Source organism: Monodon monoceros, unplaced genomic scaffold, assembly GCF_005190385.1.
Source record: "Monodon monoceros isolate NGI ecotype Baffin Bay Population unplaced genomic scaffold, NGI_Narwhal_1 Super_Scaffold_12, whole genome shotgun sequence".
In the NCBI taxonomy this organism is placed as follows: Eukaryota; Metazoa; Chordata; class Mammalia; order Artiodactyla; family Monodontidae; genus Monodon; species Monodon monoceros.
The window spans coordinates 166795203-166814574 of record NW_021703768.1 but is presented as its reverse complement, the minus strand read 5'-3'; the positions used below and the strand labels follow the sequence as shown (position 1 = coordinate 166814574).

The 19372-nt window shown below is 58.0% G+C and overlaps 1 protein-coding gene across 1 annotated transcript; it reads right to left on the bottom strand.

Annotated features, from left to right (window-relative positions):
* Positions 1-1879: 1879 nt before the first annotated feature.
* On the bottom strand, positions 1880-19294 carry COPE (coatomer protein complex subunit epsilon). The gene is made up of 10 exons (XM_029217874.1): positions 19118-19294; positions 13133-13195; positions 11118-11218; positions 7872-8024; positions 6606-6659; positions 6012-6093; positions 4706-4861; positions 3363-3431; positions 2229-2303; positions 1880-2082 (listed from the first exon to the last, which is right to left on the bottom strand). The coding sequence occupies exons 1-10, from the start codon at positions 19241-19243 to the stop codon at positions 2035-2037; spliced, it is 927 nt and encodes a 308-aa protein (XP_029073707.1). The 5' UTR covers positions 19244-19294; the 3' UTR covers positions 1880-2034.
* Between the last annotated feature and the right edge of the window lie 78 nt (positions 19295-19372).

The following is a 19372-nucleotide window of genomic DNA, read 5'->3' as shown; positions in this document are numbered from 1 at the left end:
GCAGGGCTCCTCCTTCACCAACTTCAGGCTTTACCTACAAATGTCACCTGCTTGTTGCACCTCCCTGATCCCCCCATCAGTCTTCTCCTTGGCACTTATCACCATCTGTCCTGCTGTACCTCTTACTCATTATTTTTGAATGTGCACTCCATGTGGGCAAGGGTTCATCTGTCCGGTTAACTAATGCCACAGCCAGCGTGGCAAGCAGACGGGGGCTAAGGGGTCCCGGGCTGCTGGACATGCCCTCATAGGTCCAGTCGGGCCTGTGGGGCAGCCCTGTACCATCCCAACCACCCACCTCTGCCCTCCCACCCAGGCACTATCTGGTCACTATGGCACCCATCAGTAATGGGAGAGGTGCCCCCAACCACCAGCCCCAGCGCAGCCTCGAGTTTCATTTTGGCAGGGCCCACATAGGAGGCTGCCAATGTGTGGGTACAGAGCGGAAACAGAAAGTGGCTCCTGGTGCTGGCAGCTGAGAAACAGCTCCCAGGCACCAGGGGCTCAGTGAGGGGCTGCCGAGGTCCCAAGGATGGCACCCATACCCTGCCCCACCTGAAAAGGCAGGCCTCCTCTTCCCCAAGGAGCTCATCTCAGCCCTCACTCCCCCTACACACCACTGCCCCTGACTGATGCCCCTGCCCCGGGGCATCCGCACCAGGCAGGGAGGGGCTGGGGGTGGGTCCTGATGCTGGAGGTCCCTTGCTCTCTGTCTTGTCTTGGCAATCAAGCACAGGGTTTCCCAAGACCACCTCCGAGGCCAGGCTCTCGGAGCCCAAGTATCTTTCTTTCCCTACCCAGACACTGGCCCAGAGACAGAGTCCAGTGTGGCCTCAGGGTCTTTGCACAGGCTGTTCCTACTGCCCAGGATGCTCGTCGCCCCAGAACCTGTCCTGGCAGATCCTTCTTCTTGTTTTGGTGGACACAGCTCAATGGTGACCTCATCCCAGAGGCCCCTGCCATTCCCCCTCCCTCCCTCTGTTGTTTAGCATTTTTTTTTTTAAGAAACTGATTGATTGGCTGCGTGGGCCTTCGTTGTTGCGTGCGGACTTTCTCTAGTTGCGGCGAGCGGGGGCTACTCTTTGCGGTGCACTGGCTTCTCATTGCGGTGGCTTCTGTTGTTGCGGAGCACGGGCTCTAGGCACGCGGGGTTCAAGGATTTGCAGCACATGGGCTCAGTAGTTGTGGCTCGCGGACTCTAGAGCGCAGGCTCAGTCGTGGCACACAGGCTTAGTTTCTCTGTGGCGTGTGGGATCTTCCCAGACCAGGGCTTGAACCCGTGTCCTCTGCATTGGCAGATTCTTAACCACTGCACCACCAGGGAAGCCCTTAGCTTCTTCTTATCGAGGGGCGCTCACTATGCATTTCTCTCTCTGGGCAGGGAGCTCGCTGCTTCGGCCACAGCAGCGCTCCGGCGCCCACAGCCCCGACCACAGTGGGTCTGTCTTGGCTCATGACTCACCACAGGGCAGCAAGGAGCAGGGGTCTGGGAGGCTGATGTTCACTCCTGTGAGGACCCGGTACACACCCTCCCCACTTGGCTGAGCCTGAGTGCTTCTGGCACCCTCACCACCTGCAGACCACCTAGGGGTCCTGCGTTCAAATCCTGGTGCCCCTTGTGATGGCTGTGACTTCTCTGTGCTGCAGTTTCCTTGGATGCCAACTGGGCTTGGGGGACATGGCTGTGCCGCCTGCAGCTCAGCAACATGAGGTGGCTGTTTGAGGGCAGGGGAGTCTGTACAGCTGCTGCTCACAGGCCCTGGTCACCAGGGCCCCCTCCCAGCAACAGCCCTGGGTGATGGTGCCCAGGCCCCTCCCATCTGAGCCTTGGTTCCCACATGCTCCCCTCAAAATGGCTAGAGCAAACATGGATCCGTTGGGGATACCTGGAGTGAAGACATTTATTGACAAAAGCGGGGGCTGGGCTGGGCTTCCAGCCTCTGCTTCTGGCCAAATGGCAAGTGCCCGGTGGAGAGGGCAGCACAGCCCTGGCCTTGTATCCCCACAGCTCCGGAAACGCGTCTGGGGCCGGTCTCAGGCGCTGGGGGCGTAGTGCAGCGCCAACCGGTCAAAGTCGTTTTCCTTCAACGTGAATAGGGGGCGGGGAAGGGGGATGGGGGTGGGCAGAGAAAGGGGAGAACTTGTGAGCCAGGCCCCAAGTTCTGCGCTTTGCCTGGCAGAGCCTGGGGGGTCTAGGGCTCAGAGACGGGCCGCCTGCACAAGCTCACCTTGGCCTGGTACTCCTTGATGAAGGGGTGGGACCTGTGGGCGTCCTTCAGCTGGGACAGGTAGCGGTTTGTCACCTGTGGGGGAGGCAAGGTTAGCTAAATATGGGGACTCCATGGTGGCTCTGACCTGCAGGGTAGGGAGTGGGGTGAAACAAGGGCCACCTGGCCAGACCCAGGCAAGAGCCCTGGTTTCCCCACATTTTCTCCATCACAACCTGCCGCCCCGGAACCATGCTGAATTAGAGAGGACCCTGGCGGGTGGGGAGCACCACCTGGCACAGAGCCTGCACTTGGTACATGGGTGAAGCATGCACCAGGTTCAGGGATGTGGGCTAGGCAGGGACCCAGGCCCTGGGAGAGGCAGGAGGCCAGGAGTGGAAGGCAGGTCAGGGAGCACGGGGCTGGGAAAGGAGATGGATTTGTTCTGGGCACGTCGTATGGAGACACCTCAGAGGTGGGCCCTCGCTCCCAGCCTTGCCCTACCCTGACCATGTGGGGCTAGGGGCGTCTGTCTGGCTCTGTTTCTCCAAAACTGATAGTCTGGGGATGTCTCTGCGGTGAGTGGGAGAGCGGTCCTACCTGTCCTGCACCACCCCAGCCCTGAGGCTGTCTGGGGGGCTCTTCTTCGAGAAACTGGTGACAGACCATCATGAAGCCCTGAGGCAGGCCCCTGGCCGGCTGGGCAAGGCACCTAAATGGGGCAGTGCCCCAGCATCCTCCTCCCCACCCTCAGACAAGGTAGGCTCAGCAGGATTGCTCCCCTGAGCCCTGTTTCTCTGTCCTGGTGTCCGTCCCCAATCCTGAGGTGGCACAGGCCGAGTCCCAGCCTGGGAGCCCTGAGCCTCAGCCCACTTGTCTGTAGGACCCACAGAGCAGCTGACCTGCAGCCCTGACCAGGGTGGGGACCCTGGGAGAGTACTTGCAATGCCAGCTTCCCGGGGCCGATCTCAGCTGCACCCACTCGTGGGGAACAGGTTTTTGCCCCAAGGCCAGGCCAATCTTGAAGGTCAGACCCTGAGGCCCCAAGCTCCCTCTAGAGCCGGGGCCACACCAGAGACCCCTGCCCACCCCAGGCTGGCACCGTGAGGGCCGGAAAACACTCCTGCACCTGGCTGAGGGTGGGGAGGGTCCTACCTCGGGAGGCTTGCCCAGGTGCTGGGACAGGACGATGAGGTTGATCAGGGTCTCAGGGTGGCCGCTGTCCTGGCAACACAAGGGGACACCAGACAGGCAGGGTCAGCTCCTCCAGGCCCCCATCTCAAGCAGGGCTGGGATTGCAAGACCAAGCACGCCCCCACCACTGGCCGCTCCGCAAGACAGTGACCTCAGGGCCCTCCCTTCTGCCTCCCCACACCGGCTGCTTTCCCAGCGAGCATGTTGCTTCATGTGCAGACCAGTCTGACACAGAGCCCCCTTGCTTGTCACAATTTGGGAGGGGCGTTTTTATCACAAATCTCAAAGTAATGGAGTCCAGACCAAGGCGGCCTCAACCTATCACAGCCCAGCTAGCTGCTCCTCCTGCTGCAATGATGAGGCCTGAGATCATGGGACAGACCCCTCCCGCCCTGCCTGCTCCCCAGGGGCATTGGCAGGAAGCTGCGGGAAATTACCAGAAACTCCAAGGGGGTGACCTCACCCCACCCGCCCATATTGGGCTCTGAGGCACAGGGAACTCTGGGAATCAGCTCGGCCGCTGCCTTGGCCAGGAACCCCAGCCAGAGCCCCTGGCTGGGACGAGGCAGGGACATGCCGCTCAGGATGCAGGGCGCCACAGGCTCGAGGGGCTGCAGGGACCCAGGCCTCCTGCACAGATCTGGCTCCACCCCATGCTGCCCTTCTTTGCAGAGACCCGCATTCTCCCCACCAGCACGGGGCGCTCTGGTAGGCGAGGCAGCTCCACACGGGCAGCCTGACGACGCCAGCCAGCAGGAGCACCCGACTGACTCCCCTCAGCCTGGCCCCACTCGGCCAACAACCTGACGATAGCTCGGCCCCTCGCAGAGACGAGCATGGAGAAAGCTTCCCACTGGTGTCAGTGTCTCATTATATCAAACAACGTTTCGGATGGCAGCCGTGAGAAGACAACTGAGGCAGCCCTGAGGGCAGCGCTCCAGGCCCTCTGCTCGACAAGGATGGGCAGAGATGACACATCCTGTCGGCAGCCTGCTCTCCCCTCGGCAGCAAACGGGAGCTGTCTCTCCCAAGCACAGACCCAGGTGAGGGATCACCGCGAAAGGCCGCTGGCCAGGCAGCCAAGGTGTCAGTGAAGAGGAGACAGAGCGTGGGTCTGCTCAGCTCAGGCCGACGGGGCCCAGGCTGACGGGATCCTCGCATTTCCAAGAGAAGTTAGAATCAGGATTGTCGCTTGCAATCCTGAGTTTTAACTGATATGGCATTAAAATCCCCACATGGCCACAAGGCAGGCCATGGGGTCTGTGGCACACCTGTTTCTGGGCTGGGGCTGCGCCTGCCCATACCTTGTCCAGCGCCTCCTGCAGCACGCCCTCCGCGGCCTCCCACCGGCCCTGGGCCATGTGGCAGGCTGCCTGCCCACTGAGCAGCAGCAGGGTGGACGAGCACTTGTCAGCCATCTCCTGGAAGATGTAGTAGGCATCCTGCAGCTTCTCACCACCCTGCGGGGACAGTTGACATCACCGCTTTGTCACCCTGCTGCCCGGCCCTACCCTGCCTGCTCCCTCCCGGAGGGATCCCAGCACTTTGTGGAGACAATCCCAGTGCAGCCGGCCCACGGCGGGCAGTCTTGGACACCACCCCCTTCCCCGAAGAGACCCTTGTGCAGCTAGTGCTGTGAAGGGGCCGAAGCGGTACGCAGACCCCCTCAAACCCGGCTCCCCAAGCCCTACGTTTATAGACTCGAAAGCCTCGGCTTCAAGAGGGAGAATCAGTGCATGGGCAGCTGGGTCAAGGTCTGAGCTGGGACCACTGGGACACATGGTCCATCGGGGTGGCCTCTGCTCCAGCAGCCGTGACCCTGACCGCCCGAATTCTGAATAAGAAGGTTCTGTCCGCCTGGTAAAGAAACAGCGCCACACCTGCAAGGGAACCTGAGACCAAGATGTGCTTGTGAAAGACTGCTAGGCTATGGGAGAGAGCTGTTCGGGTTTGTCGCAATAAACTGAATGGATACTGTGGGGTGAGGCCTCAGCCCTGCAAAAGGATGTGCAGATGCACACAGACGATGAGCACAATTTAAAAGGCCTGTACAAAGGAGTGACTCAGAGAAAGGAAGCCAAATGTCCAAATCCAGAAATGGGGCTGCTGCCAGGAGAGGGGTGCCCAGGCACGTGGGGGTGGGGGGCTGGGCTCCAGGGGGGAAAGTGTGAGGGGGATACGGGCACCAACCCTGTGCTGGGAGCCCAGAGAGCAAGCTGAGTAGCAGCCAAGAGCAGGGCCAGACCCCAGAGGAGGGTGCGCTGCCAGCTGGCTGGCTCCGTGCACCCGGGCTGGGGGGCGGGAGGGGGTACGTGCAGGCAGAGGTACGCCAAGTCCAGTTCCATAAACCCCCAGTTTGTTCACTCTGGCTCTGGCCAAGCCTCTCGGCTGCAAGGAGCCAGAAGGGGTCAAGCCCGAGAGAGGGGGAAAACGTGCTGGGGCTCCTCCAGGGGACTAGCCCCCAAGAAAGCAGGAGGTCCAGTGCATCTGTGGAACCCCACCTGTACCCTCCCCACAGGAGCAGCCAGCGCTGCGCACAGGGGGTCGCCGCCACCTCCTGGCTCCCGGATACTCCTGTCTCTCATGCCCGCACACAAGCCGGGTACTCACCACAGCCAGGCTGACCCAGGCGGTGGCCAGCTGGGTGAGGGTGGCGTCCTCGTCCTGGTCCTGCATTTTCTTCAGCTCCTTCCTGGGGGCAGAGGAGAGAGGCGGGAGGTGCCCGGTAGCTGAGTGGCCAGTCACTGTGCCCCACCCCAGCCCGAGTTCCTTGCTCACGAGGCCCCAGGACCTCAGGCCCCGGCCTGGCCACCCCCCATCCACGGCTGCACACGCCTCTGCGTGCTTGCAAAGCCCACCCCAACCCTGCAAGATGGGCCCCACTGCCTGCCTCATAGAAGGAAACTGAGGCACAGACAGTGACGCCCCTTGTCCCAGGCAACACCCTGCAGAGACGAGCAGGTAAACAATAGTGCAGTCACCCCAATGGACTAGAATGAAATAAATGGAGAAACACTCGTGTCACTGATAATCAGAGCCAGGAGGAGGGCTCTGGGTGGTCCCCATGCCGCATGCACCCTTGAAGACAGCGGCCTGGCTGCTGGAGAACACAGGGTCCCAACATGGCCTGGCAGTTGCTAAGATACCCCCCCACCCCCCGATGCACAGGCCACAGCCCAGCAGCCCCGGTGGGGAGGGGCTTACCGGGCGAGGTCCAGGCGGTCTAGCTTCAGCAGGATCTGCACCGTCATGGCCATGCTGTGGGAAGGGCGGACAGTCAGTGAACTCCCACCCCACTTTATCCTCCACCAGGAGCTCACTCTGTGTAAGCACCACCTTCCAGAAACCTCCCCTTGAGTGCTCAGGCCACCAGCCCCGCCTTACAGAGGGGAACACTGAGGCTGACTGTCAGCCCAGCTGGGCCAAACTCAGACCTGGGCGCTGCTCGCTGGGCTCAGCACCCCATCACTTCCCAGGCCCTGCACTCCCACCTGTCTCTGCTGAGTGTGCTCGGGCCGGGAGCTCCCATGGGGTCCCCAGGCCTGTGGCCCACTCCCTGCCTGCCCCGTGGCTGGCCATCCCATCTGTACCCCCCTCTCCTTTCCAGAGTCCCAGATGAAGTGCTGCAGGGGAACACCTGCTCCGTGCTTTCAGCGCCCACACCCACAGCCCCTCGCCTCGAGCCCAGACAGCTGTGACCACCGATCACTGATGTGGCCACTTGTTCCCGAGTTTTCCCGCCAGAACGTGACCCAGCACCCAGACCAGCCCGAGGAGAAGCATGAGAAACATTCGTGGGGTGCACTGCCTCACCAACCGTGTAACATGCTTATTGCAAACCCTTCTCTGGATCAGGTGGGACATAAACGGATATGAAGGAACACGTGGTGACCAACTAACCAAGGGAAGGCAGAAACCAGAGCGCTCATGGGGGAGAATGGCTGCACCCTGCAGGGCTGGAGCCCTGGCTGCAGGGAGCCGGACACAGCACAGCCCAGAGCCACCTCCTGGGGTGGGGGTGGAGCCGACAGCAGGCTGCAGGGCGCTCCAGTGCCCAGGCCCGGAGTGCCCTGAAGGCCGGTCTCAGAGGACGGTCCGTGGGGCCCAGGGAGGACATGGAAATCCAGGGCCCAGGGCAGAGAAACACAAGGCTTCATGGGAGAAGGGAGGGTGCAGAAATCTCAGGCAGAGACAAAGGTGCTTTCTGCTCTGCTCCTGGGAACAGAGGGTTTTCAGCCCCGGGTGATGTGTCCTCAGAGCAATGGCCCAGCCATGCGGAAAAGTGTGTCTCCTGGACGGAGAACAAGAGCTGCAGCCTAAATGGGAGGCCCATGCCCCATCCCAGCCCCTCTCTTTCAGAGCAGCCCCCCTTGCCGTTCCTATGACGATGGCTGATGAGGCCCTGAGCTGCCTGGACACCAGAGGAGCCACTCACGCTGGCCGTTCCCCCAGTGCAGGACAGCCACTCACCACTCCAGGCTATCCCCTTGATGCAGGGTGCGCAGGGCTGCATCCGGGTCCTGGTTGTGGAAGTAGATGGAGGCAGCCATGAGCAGGAAGGTGGTGTTGGTCACGTCCACGGTCCGGCTCATCTCCCGGTCCAGCTCGGCCACGATCCCATCCCTGCGAGATGCAGCTGCTCAGAGCCCGAGGCAGGGGCAGGAGGCGGCCTCTCCCCCGTGGGAACCGACAGGCCCTGAGAGAGCGAGTCAGGCCCCCCGGGGCACAAAGCAGCGGAGGGCAGGATAGGCCCAGCTGTCTCTGCCAAGCCCCACTAGGTGCCAGTCTCGCCACCTCCCCACCAGGCACTCCTCACCCCTCACATAAACACGGAAACCAAGGCCAGGAGAAGTGGGGTTGGGTGATCCAGGCCCTATGGGGAGCGTGGGGCAGGAAGGGCCATGCCTGGCTCTGCCCACGAAGCAGCATAAATGACCATCCAGGTCTCGAGCTCCACTGGCCCTCAGTGCTCGGGGGCTGAGGTGTCCACGCTGCCCCACATGCACAGGGACAGGCTAGCTCAATGGGGACACCTCCACAGGGACACGAGGCCACACAAGCGAACCTCACACTGGCGACGTCACCAGCTTCCCGAGGAGGCCGGTGGTCTCAGCAGAGGGTCCTGATCTGCCTCGGTCAGCGCCGGGCCTGGGTCCTGAGGGCGGCTGTGCAGGACGACACCCCACTGGCAGGGTGGCTGCCCCCGGTTCCCGAGCTTGGTGTGCAGGCTGCTCCCGGCAAGTGGACGTCGTGCGCGACTGCGGGCTGGGAGCCGGCAGCAGGCTGGAGTTCAGGCTTGCCCGAGGACCAGCCGGACGCCCTCACCCGCCACAGGACACCAGAGCCTCGGTCTGCTTAACTGAAACGAGGAGCTGCAACTCCTTGTTTCAAAGGGCTGCTGAGCGGTTAATGAGAGAAGGGAGGCAAGGGCCCGGCCCTGTGTCACTGCTGGACAAATGCTGTGGCTTGGGACACACAGTCTCAACAAGTGCATACGTTTCATGCGGGTTGCTGGGGGCTGGTGGCCAAGTGCCTGTGTACCTGAGAGCCCCTGGAGGGCAGGGATGTGCCTATTACTCCCTCTGCGCCCACCAGAGAGTGCCTGACGGACAAATGACTTCAAATCTGAGTCTCTTCCCCGCTCTGCACAGAAGGACTGTGCACAGGGATCACACAGGGTTGGCGTGAGGAGCCCCAAGGCCACGTCCCAAAGCTTCCTGCCTGGTTCCTGGCACACAGGCTGTGAACACGGTGCCTGCTCTTGTCCTTGTAATGTCAGTGCTGTACGTTGTTACTGGAACACGTTGTGGTTACCCTTACGGGCTCCAGCACTTTCTCCACCACCTGCTCGCTGGGCAGTTTGTATGGGGTGGTGGTTTGTACTGCCAGGATGGATGCACCAAGAGCCGCTCTGCTTTCCCAAGCACCTGCTCCACGCCGTGGGCATCCTGCAGGTTCTTTTCTGTAGTGCTCACAGCAGCCCTGGGGCTCCTTCCCCTTCCGAAAGGAGAATGGGGTTTGTCACCCTAGCTAGAGACGTGCACAGAGAGGGTGAAGGGATGGCCTCAGGAGGCTGCCTGTCTTAGTGTCCTGGAGTTGCTGTCACAGAGCCCACGAACCAGGGAGGGGATCAAAACAACAGGGGTTTATTCTCTCCCAGTTCTGGAGGCCAGCAGTCTAAAATCAAAGTGCTGGCGGGATTGGTTCCTTCCTCCAAGGGAAGATCTGTCCTGGTCCTTTCTCCTGGAGCTGCGGCAGTCCTTGGCTTGTGTCTCTTTCACCCCAATCTCTGCCTCCATCTTCATGCGGCCTCCGCATCTGTGTCTGCTCTTCCATCTCTTATGAAGATACCAGTCACCGGATTTAGGGCCCACCTTATATCCAAGATGATCTCAAGATCCTTAACCACTTACATCTGCAAAGACCCCCATTTCCAATGCGGTCAGGTTCACAGGTTCTGGGGGTCAGGACATGGACATGTCTTTTGGGAGTCCCCATTCAGCTGCCACTGCTTAAGCCTCTCTGAGTAAATCCTTCAAGTGTCTGTGGACGAAGGAGCCTGATCACAGAAGGTGGAGCACAGGGCGCTGCCCTCCACGAGGAAGGAGCAGAGGTGGGGGTCACGGCAGACAGTTGTACCCACACTTAGGACTCACAGATGGCTGCAGCAGCCTCCGAGGAAAGCATACTGTCAACAAGGTCATGACCACATCCTGGTCTACTAAGTTCCACAGGGCAGAGATCGCGGGGAGGGCCCCTCTGTGAGGCGTCACAGTGCTGTGAGGGGCGGCCTGGGTGGTGGAAGGGCCCTGGGGCTGGGACAGGTAGGCGGGAATCGGCTCACAGAAGAGAGTGGCTCCCTGTCGTGGGCTGTGCTGCCCCAGCCTTCCATCCCAGCCGCCCTCTGGGGAGTGTTTTACCTCCGAAATCCCAGGGGGCCTCACGACCAGCCCATTCCGAGGGGCGGGGGAAACCGAGGTGCAGAGGGGCCATGGGGCCTGCTGCGTCAGGCTGGTGCTCCACGCACAGGTGAGGCAGGGCCACACGGCCCCCACCTGCAGAGGCTGAGTTCACGTGCACCTGGGCGAGCATCCCAGCCAGCAAGGAACAGCCCACGCACCTGCCTGTGCAGGAACCACCTGAGGCCAGCAGGGCTGGACTGTGAGCTGTCTCAGACCCCAACGGAGCAGCAGGTAACAGGCGGGCCTGGTCCTGGGATGCTCAGCACTTCCAGGTCCCCACAGCCCGGACCACCCCACCTCTCCTGGCCATCGCCTGAGGGAGTTTGATGACTGCTGGTCTGTGGCACAGGTGGACACACTCAGCTCAGGGTGAAGACTTGCTGTCCCCTCCCACCCTCCATCTGGGCAGAGGTGAACGATGCGTGGTGTGGCTGCCATTCCCTCCCCTGCACAGTGGGTGAGCAGCAATGGCTGGAAGACTGGCTGCAGGGTTCCCACACTTATGTACCAGGGGAGGTCCTCCTGGCAAGAATGAGGCCCTCACAGTCCCTAGGTATCTGTACACAAGTCCTCATCTCTGATCCCCAGCCCCCCGCCCCCTTTGAAGCAGGGTCCATCACAGCCTCCCACTGAGCAAGTGAGGGAAACTGAAGCTCAGAGAGGTGAGAGGGCAGAGGAGGGATGCCAACTAGACATCCTCTGCCCACCCAGGCCCATCCACCGTGCCCCAGGCCTGCCCCCCACCCAACCTCACCGCCGGCTGTCGCTAGCCAGGTACTCAGCAAACATGCGCACGGCCTGGAGCTCTGGGGCTGAGGAGGGCTTGATCTCATCCAGGACCACGCCGTACTTCCTCTGTGTGGGCAAGACAAGCAGGCTGTCAGCTCCGCCCGAACTCCCCGTGGGGTTTATATGTTCTCAGACCCCAGGAACATACAAGGGCTTCTTGGCTCTAGCACTGCCCTGGTGGAGCCCCAATACCAGGGGCCGGTGCCCACCACTCCCAGAGACCCCCTCAGCCCATGGGTGCCATCCCCGCTGGAGTGCGCTGTGGAAGCCAGCACAGCATCACTTGTTAGCTGTCGTGCCACGCTGCCCACTGCTCTAGCTGGAGACCCTGGCAGCTCACTGTTCAGCCCCTGGTGGTGAAGTGACGGGGTGAGGGCCCCGCCAGCTCCGGGGGTGGTGGGGTGCAGTGGTGTCACCAGGGGCAGGGGGTCTGGGCACTGGCTTCTATTGAGCAGAACATGCACCCCACCGACAGACACCCAGCAGGGAGGTCATTGCAGGGAGGGGAACTGGAATCAGGGACCCATTTTTCAGTATCTTTCTTTCTAGGTAGTTTCAGTATTTTCGTTGCCACCGACACGTATTCATCTTTTAAAGATATATATACACACACGAATATATGAACACATCCAAGGAGATTCTGGGGCGCACCGGGGCACCCTACTCTGCTGGGGACCACACACACTGTCTGGGCCCCAGCTTCACCCTGGAGGTTGGTGGGGGGAGGGTGGTGAGGGGGGCTTGGTCCACAAGGTGGAAGTTCCATCAGGCTCCAGAACGCTCCATAGAGGGAAAGATGCAAACAGACCTGGGAAGCCACCCGAGGCCTGATGTGAGGTGGGGGCATCTGTGGAGCCATGTACCCACAACAAAACAGTCTATGGCTGTGGCTGTGGGACGAGGTTGGCGGGAGGCTGGTGGGTCTGGGGTGGGAACAGGGCGGGGCACAATTCAATCCTGTCTGCAGAGTCCAGATTGTTTTTAGAACAGAAGAATGCAGTCTTACTGCATTATCAGGGTAATGCTGCTTTTTAAAAACCCTAGTGTCTGTGGAAGCGACCTAAATGTCCATCAACAAAGGAATGGATAAAGAAGACGTGGTACATATATACAATGGAATATTACTCAGCCATAAAAAAGAACAAAATAATGCCATTTGCAGCAACGTGAATGGACCTAGAGATTCTCAGACTGAGTGAAGTAAGTCAGAAAAAGAAAAATATCATAAGATATCGCTTATATGTGGAATCTAAAAAAAGACTACAAATGAACTTACCTACAAAACTGAAGTAGAATTACAGAGGTAGAAAATAAACTTATGGTTACTAGGGTGGGGTAAGGGGTCTGGGGGGAGGGATAAACTGGAAGATTGGGATTGACACATACATGCTACCGTATACAAAATAGATAACTAATAAGGACCCACTGTACAACACAAGGAACTCTACTCAGTACTCTGTAATGGCCTATATGGGAAAAGAATCCAAAAAAAAAAAGTGGATATATGTATTTGTATAACATATTCACTTTGCTGTACACCTGAAACTAACACAACATTATAAATCAATTATACCCCAAATAAAAGAAAGAAAAAAATCTAGTGTCTAAACTGTAGGCTTTGGCTAATAACAGTATCAATATCACTGCATTGATTGTAACAAAAGCACCCTGCCAACCCGAAATGTTAATAAGAGAAAATGCCTGTGGGGGGGGGCATTTGGAATTCTCTTTGCCATCTGCTCAGTTATTCTGTAAACCCAGAACTGTACTGAACAAGTGAAATCTATCGATTAAGTATAAAAAGAAAAGCAAGAAATCCCAACATTGGCCCTCTGGCCTGGTGCTCCAGGGCCTCAGGGACACTGCCACCTTCTTGTGGTGGCCACACCAGCTGCTCGTGGTCCCTGCCCCTGCCGACACTCTGTTCCTTACTCTCCTTCCCCAGGGTGTTGGCAGTCATGGTCAAGGGCCCACACTCACCTGTGCCAGGTACGCTCTGTACAGGAAGACATCCCTTTCCACATCTCTCTCCAGGCTTGACGGCTGTGGAAAAGCAGGTCAGAACTCTTGGGGGCTACGTGCCCAACAGGCCCTCTGAGCCCACAAGTGGGCAGCTTTCCCAGTGGAGTCTGGGTCCTAGTCCCGGCCCTGGCTCTCAGGTGCCTATGACCTTAGGCAGCAGGAGAGCAGCCTCCACTGAGGGCACGCGGTGTGCCGGGCACCTCATTCTGTGCCACCCTGACATCTCCCTGGGAAAGGAGGTTCGACCGTCACCCCCATCCATTCAGGTGAGGGATGGGGGCACCAAAAGTGCTGAAACTGCTCCAGCCACACAGCAGGGGCCAGGGCAGAGCCCACGCTTCTGACCACTGGACACGTGGCTGCTTGTGTCAAGGAGGAAGGATCCCAGGGTGCAGTGGATCAAAACAGAAGCTGCTCAACAGTATGGGTGGTCCGAGGACAGCAAGGGGGGGGGGTGGGAGTAGGTATGGGAACACCCCGATGCCCAAGTCTGTACAAGCCGAGCAAACAGGCCCGGGAGGATTCCTATCTGGACATGAATGGTGGATACTGGAGAAGGGATGGGACCCAGCGGGAGACGTGCGAAAGGGACTTACTTTCTGTAATGAATACTTCCATGCCTCTTGTTCCTGTCCTGCTTTTGTTTCAAAACGTTCTTTAAACGTGACAAACAGGAGAGATGAAGGTCTGCCTCACTCGGAGGACCTTTCTGGGAGAGCTCAGCTTGGCTGCCCCAGCATAGCGATGTCTGGGTCTAGCCAGGCTGGGTGAGACCTTGGGGACTGCCCTATACTCGGGGACGAGGCCCACGGGCCACACTCCCTCAGCCCAGCCACCACACAGAACCCAGAAGCAGGTGTAAGGTGACCTCCTACAGGGTTCACTGTGGGACTGCGAGGGAGGCCCCCACGAGGCTACGGGCAAGCGAGGGACCCTTCCTGGGAAGAGCAGCTTTGGACCACGCCCCAGGGTGCTGGCTGACTTCCTGTGGGCCCTGTGGCACCTGGGGTGGCACAGAGCAACTCAGCCCAGAGGGCACGCGGGTGCTGGGACAGGCCACCTGGGGGCTGGGAGAGGAAAGTGACATGGGGGAAGGGGGCCCGGCCACCTTGGAGTCACTACTCCAACAACCTCTAAACCACAGGGCCTGAGGAAAAGCACAGAGAGAATGAACAGCCTGTCCAGCTGCCAGAGCACAGGGACAAATGTTCTGGAGCCCCGCCGGTGGGAGCATGCCAGGACTGCTCTCCCCCGAGGCTGAGAACCAGACTCCTAGTCCCCAGGCCTTCTTCCCAGCCTGAGGGGGCGAGGGCGCTGAATGTGTCCTCCTCCCAGGCCAAGGGAGACTGCGAACAAGAAGCCTGGCTCCTGGCCCCAGCCAGACTTAGGCCAACTTTGCCTGGGGGTCCCAGCAGCTTGTTCTGGCCTTGGTGGCCAGGCTGGGGATCCGGCCATGATTTGGAACACGGTGTCCTCTATATGAGTGACTCTGAAATGACCCTCAGAGGTGGTCACTGGTGAGGACAACCCACCTGGGGTCCCCATACCACCCTCAGTAAAAAAAGAGACAAATGTTGGCTGTTGCTATCTTTGAAGCAGGGACACAGTGGGATGCCTTGTGGGGGACCAGGGTCCCAGAGGCAACTCTGAGCCTCAGCTGCCCCCTCTGTAAAACAGGCACCACCACTGACCCTGCAGGACTGCCAAGGGGGGTCACCGAGACCCCACACACAGACGCTCAGGACCCTCTCAATCAGCCAAAGAGAGAAGAGCTTCTGGGAGGTGTAAGAACAAGGACAGATGTACAGACCAGGGAACACCAGGGACTGTGATGCATGCCACCAGGTGAGTGGTCTGGTCCCCAGTCCTGACAGCTCATCAGAATCACCTGGGAGCTCAGAAACCAGAAAAGCCAGGAGGCTTATGCTCACCAACGACATCCAACCCCGAGGTGGCCTCAAACTGCCTTCAAACAGCTCAGAGGTGCAGCCAGACCTGAGAGCAAGGGGTACTGTAAAGGTAAGTCGGTGATGGGGTTTGGCAAGGGGGATCACGTTCCCTCCCCTTACTGGCCATCAGTGTCCCCTGACCACACTCGACGGTCAGCTCCTGGAGGCTTTCTTAGTTGCTTCATCCCTAACACCTGTGCAGTGCCTGCCATCTTGTGGGCGCTTGCGAAATGTCTGACAGGTAGGGAAACAAACATCATCATGGTGCCAGCACTGAGACACACCAGGTGTTCTACCTGGCGCCACCTCTGGTGGTGCCTGAGGTTGCTGGGGCTGCTATAACTAACCACCAGCTGGGCTGGGGGGGGGTGCTTAAAGAAACAGAAACTTATTCTCTCATGGTTCTGGAGGCCAGAAGTCCGAGATCAGGCAGAGCTGTGCGCCTTCCATAGGCTCTCTGGGAGGATCCTTCTTTGCCTCATCCGGCTTCTGGTGGCTCCAGGTAGTCCCTGGCTTGTGGCTGCCTCACCCCCGCCTCTGCCTCCATCTTTTTTGTCTGCCTCAAGCCTCTCTCTTAGAAGGACACCAGTCATTGGATTTAGGGTCTATCCCAGCTGATCTTGTCTAGAGATCCTTCACTGAATTACAGCTGCAAAGACTCTTTTCCAAATAAGTCACATTCACAGGTCCCGGGTGAACATATCTTCTCAGGGACACCATTCAACCCAGTACAGGCTGCCTAAGAAGGTTTAGGTGGCCTGTGGACCAGAATTAAATCACATCAAATGGCTCAGCAGGGACAGGACTCCCACTCTTCTGGATGCGCCAGGTAGAATCTCTTGGTTTGGTGCCGGTGCATCTTTACCACGTTGCTAAAGAGGGTGTAGCTCCCCCAGCTCAGAGGTTTGGCCGCAGTGTGCCTCCAGCAAGAGTGACTGCTGAGGGCTTCCCTGGTGGCGCAGTGGTCAAGAACCTGCCTGCCAATGCAGGGGACATGGTGTCGAGCCCTGGTCCGGGAAGATCCCACGTGCTGTGGAGCAACTAAGCCCGTGCGCCACAACTACTGAGCCTGCACTCTAGAGCCCGTGAGCCACAACTACTGAGCCTGCACTCTAGAGCCCGCATGCCACAACTACTGAAGCCCATGCACTTAGAGCCCGTGCTCCTCAACAAGAGAAGCCACCACAATGAGAAGCCCACGCACCACAACGAAGAGTAGCCCCCGCTCACCGCAACTAGAGAAAGCCTGTGTGCAGCAATGAAGACCCAACGCAGCCAAAGATAAATAAAAAAAAAAAAAAAAAAAAAAAAAACTGTTGGGACTTCCCTGGGGATTAAAAATCCGCCTGCCAACGCAGGGGACATGGGGTTCACTCCCTGGTCCGGGAAGATCCCACATGCCGCAGAGCAACTAAGTCCGCGAGCCACAACTACTGAAGCCTGCGCGCCTAGAGCCCGTGCTCTGCAACAAGAGAAGCCACCGCGATGAGAAGCCTGCGCACCGCAACGAAGACCCAACACAGCCAATAAATAAGTAAATAAATAAATAAGAGTGCTGATCTGGTTTCCTTTGTTTTCCATCACTCTCTACATACAGCAGGTCACGCTGATTCCTTCAGCAGCGAGGTAAAGTTTGCGTATTATGACACAATAAGACGGAAAGAACACATTGCTGTAATGTAAGCAGAACAGACACACAACAGAAGACAGACGGCGGATCATGAGTATAACGCTGAACCTCACAGGGACCCTACTGAGATGAATGTCATCGTTCCCATTTGACAGGAGGGGAAAGTGAGGCTCAGAGAGGTGCAGTGACTCAGCCCTGGCTGCAGAGAGAACACAGAAGAGACAGAATCTGAGCCCAGGTCTGTCTCAATCTTCTCATGGTCTACACTACCCCAGCAAGGAGGCATGTAACAACCATGGCGCCAAACGGACAAGGTCCCCCAGAGATGTCCATACCAGTCCCTGGGGCCTGTGAACAGCTTACGTTACATCACGAAAGGGACTTCACAGGTGTGATGAAGATTATGGACCCTAAAAATGGAGACACTATGCTGGGTTATCTGGGAGGATCCAGTCTAATCACGGAAACCCTTAAAAGCAGAGGACTTTTAGACAAAAGAAATGAAGAAGGGGAAATTCGAGAGACTCCAAGTGAGAACCCTGTGGCTGGTTCTGAGATGGAAGGGTGATATGCGGGGTTGAGGACTGGAGAGAAGCATCCAGAAGCCTCCAGGAGCTAAGGGTGGTCCCTGGCCAAGAGGTAGCAACTTGAACAAGTTAGGAAGGTGCTTCTTCCCCAGAACCTCCAAAAAAGGACACAGCTGGGCCAACACCTTGATTTTAGCCTGGTGAGAGCGGTGTTGGACTTCTGACTTACAGAAGCTGCGAGATAATAAACGTGTGCTGCCTGACTTAAGCTGTCGTTTGGTAATTTGTCACAGTGGCAATGGAAAACTAATACAGTCATGCAAATGTTATTTCAACGATTCCTAATCTCTTACTGAAGTCTGTTTGAGGTTTTACCCCCCATTATGCAGATGACACTCAGGGACATGGGGTTCACTGCCAAAGGCCAGAAGAGAAAGCAAGCCTTCTCTACTTCAGAATCCAAATTCCTCCCGACCCTCTGGCTGCCTCTGGGAAGATGTCTGCAACTCCCTTGTGTGGCGCTCCGATGGCCTCCCACAATGGCCTCCCACACCTTCGGAATAAAACCCAAACCCCTGCTGTGGCCCTTCAGGCCCTGCCCCTCACTCTGCCCACCTCCTTCTTCATCTCCTCCACTGTGCTCACCTCACTCCTGCCACACCACCCTCATATGCCTTGACTACATGGAGCTCACTGTTGCCTCAGCACCTTTGCAGCAACTTATGGGGTTAGAGCCTTCTCAAGGTTTGGTCACAGGTTAAAATGGCAGTCAGAGAGCCCTGATCTGACCACTCCCATGTGAAGCAGCCCCCACCCCCATTTCTGATCAGCACTGTTTTATCTCCCCTCTCCCCTAGAGAACTCAAACTGAAAACTATGTATTCTCTCGCTTCGTTACTTGTTTACTCTCTTCAGGACACTACACCATGAGGGCAGGCAAAGACCCTGTCATGTTCACTGCTTTTAAAAATTCTCCAATGGCTCACTCTCAAAGTGACAGTACCATCCATGTGCCTCCCCAAATGGTGCTGCTCGTGGGCCCTGCTGCTCCCTCTCCTGTCACCCACTCACCGCCTGGTTGCCCGGGCCCTGCCTTGAAGGCCCTCAAACAGCCAGGCTCACTCCCACCACTCTCCGTCGTACCACCTCCTGACATCTTGTTTATTTACTTGTTTGCTGTCTGTCTCCCTTGGGAGCTGAGCCTTCCAAGAGAGCTGGGAGTTTTGTCTATTTTGTCACTGCTTTGAGCCCAGCACTAATATCCTGCCTGGCCCATACAGATGCTCAATGAGGAATGGGTGAATGAATGAATGCGCAAGTCTGGGGAGAAATAACCTGGTTAGCGGGGCAGGGTAACGAGCGAGAAGCCATTTCTCTCTTGAGCCTCCCTTTTCTCACCTGTAAAATGAGGATAAACAACAGTCCCTACTTCATGGGTATTGAGGACATGGCGGCACAGTGTGGGTGCTCAACAGATGGAAACTATCATTGTTGTTGCTGTCTTTATGATTACTACTGTAGCGTAGTATCATTACCATTGTTATTATTACTATAGCGGTATGAACCCATCTCTTACTCAAATGCCTCCCAAAGCTCAGTCTGAGAGAGCGCTCAGAGTGAGAAGTATCGTTAAAGTGTTACTGCTTTGAGTTTGGTCATAGGACAAGGATAATTCTTCACCGCGCTCTGAAGAGATGTGGCGGCGTGGTGGGGTCGCGGGGATGAAACGGCGCGAGGTGAAGAGGGAGGGTTTTTAAAACCAGAGCGCGACCCGCAGCCACCAGGAAGCGTCTTCCGCCTCCGCCCCCAAGGTCCCCCAGCCCCGCAGCCGCCGCACCTTCACCCGCTGCGCCTCGTTGATGCACTGCTGGTAGCTGCCAATGTAGAAGGCATTCTTCACGTCGAACAGCTCGTCCACCTCCCCGGAGCCTCCAGAGGCTGAGCAAGGAGCCGGAGGCGTCATGTTGCTGGCCTCTCACCCACTACTCCCTCTGAGAGACACGTCGGCCGGAAGGAGGGAGTCACCGCGGGGCACGCCGGGAAGTGTAGTTTACTCGTTCATCCCTAGAGATGAGCCAATGGGAGACTCAAA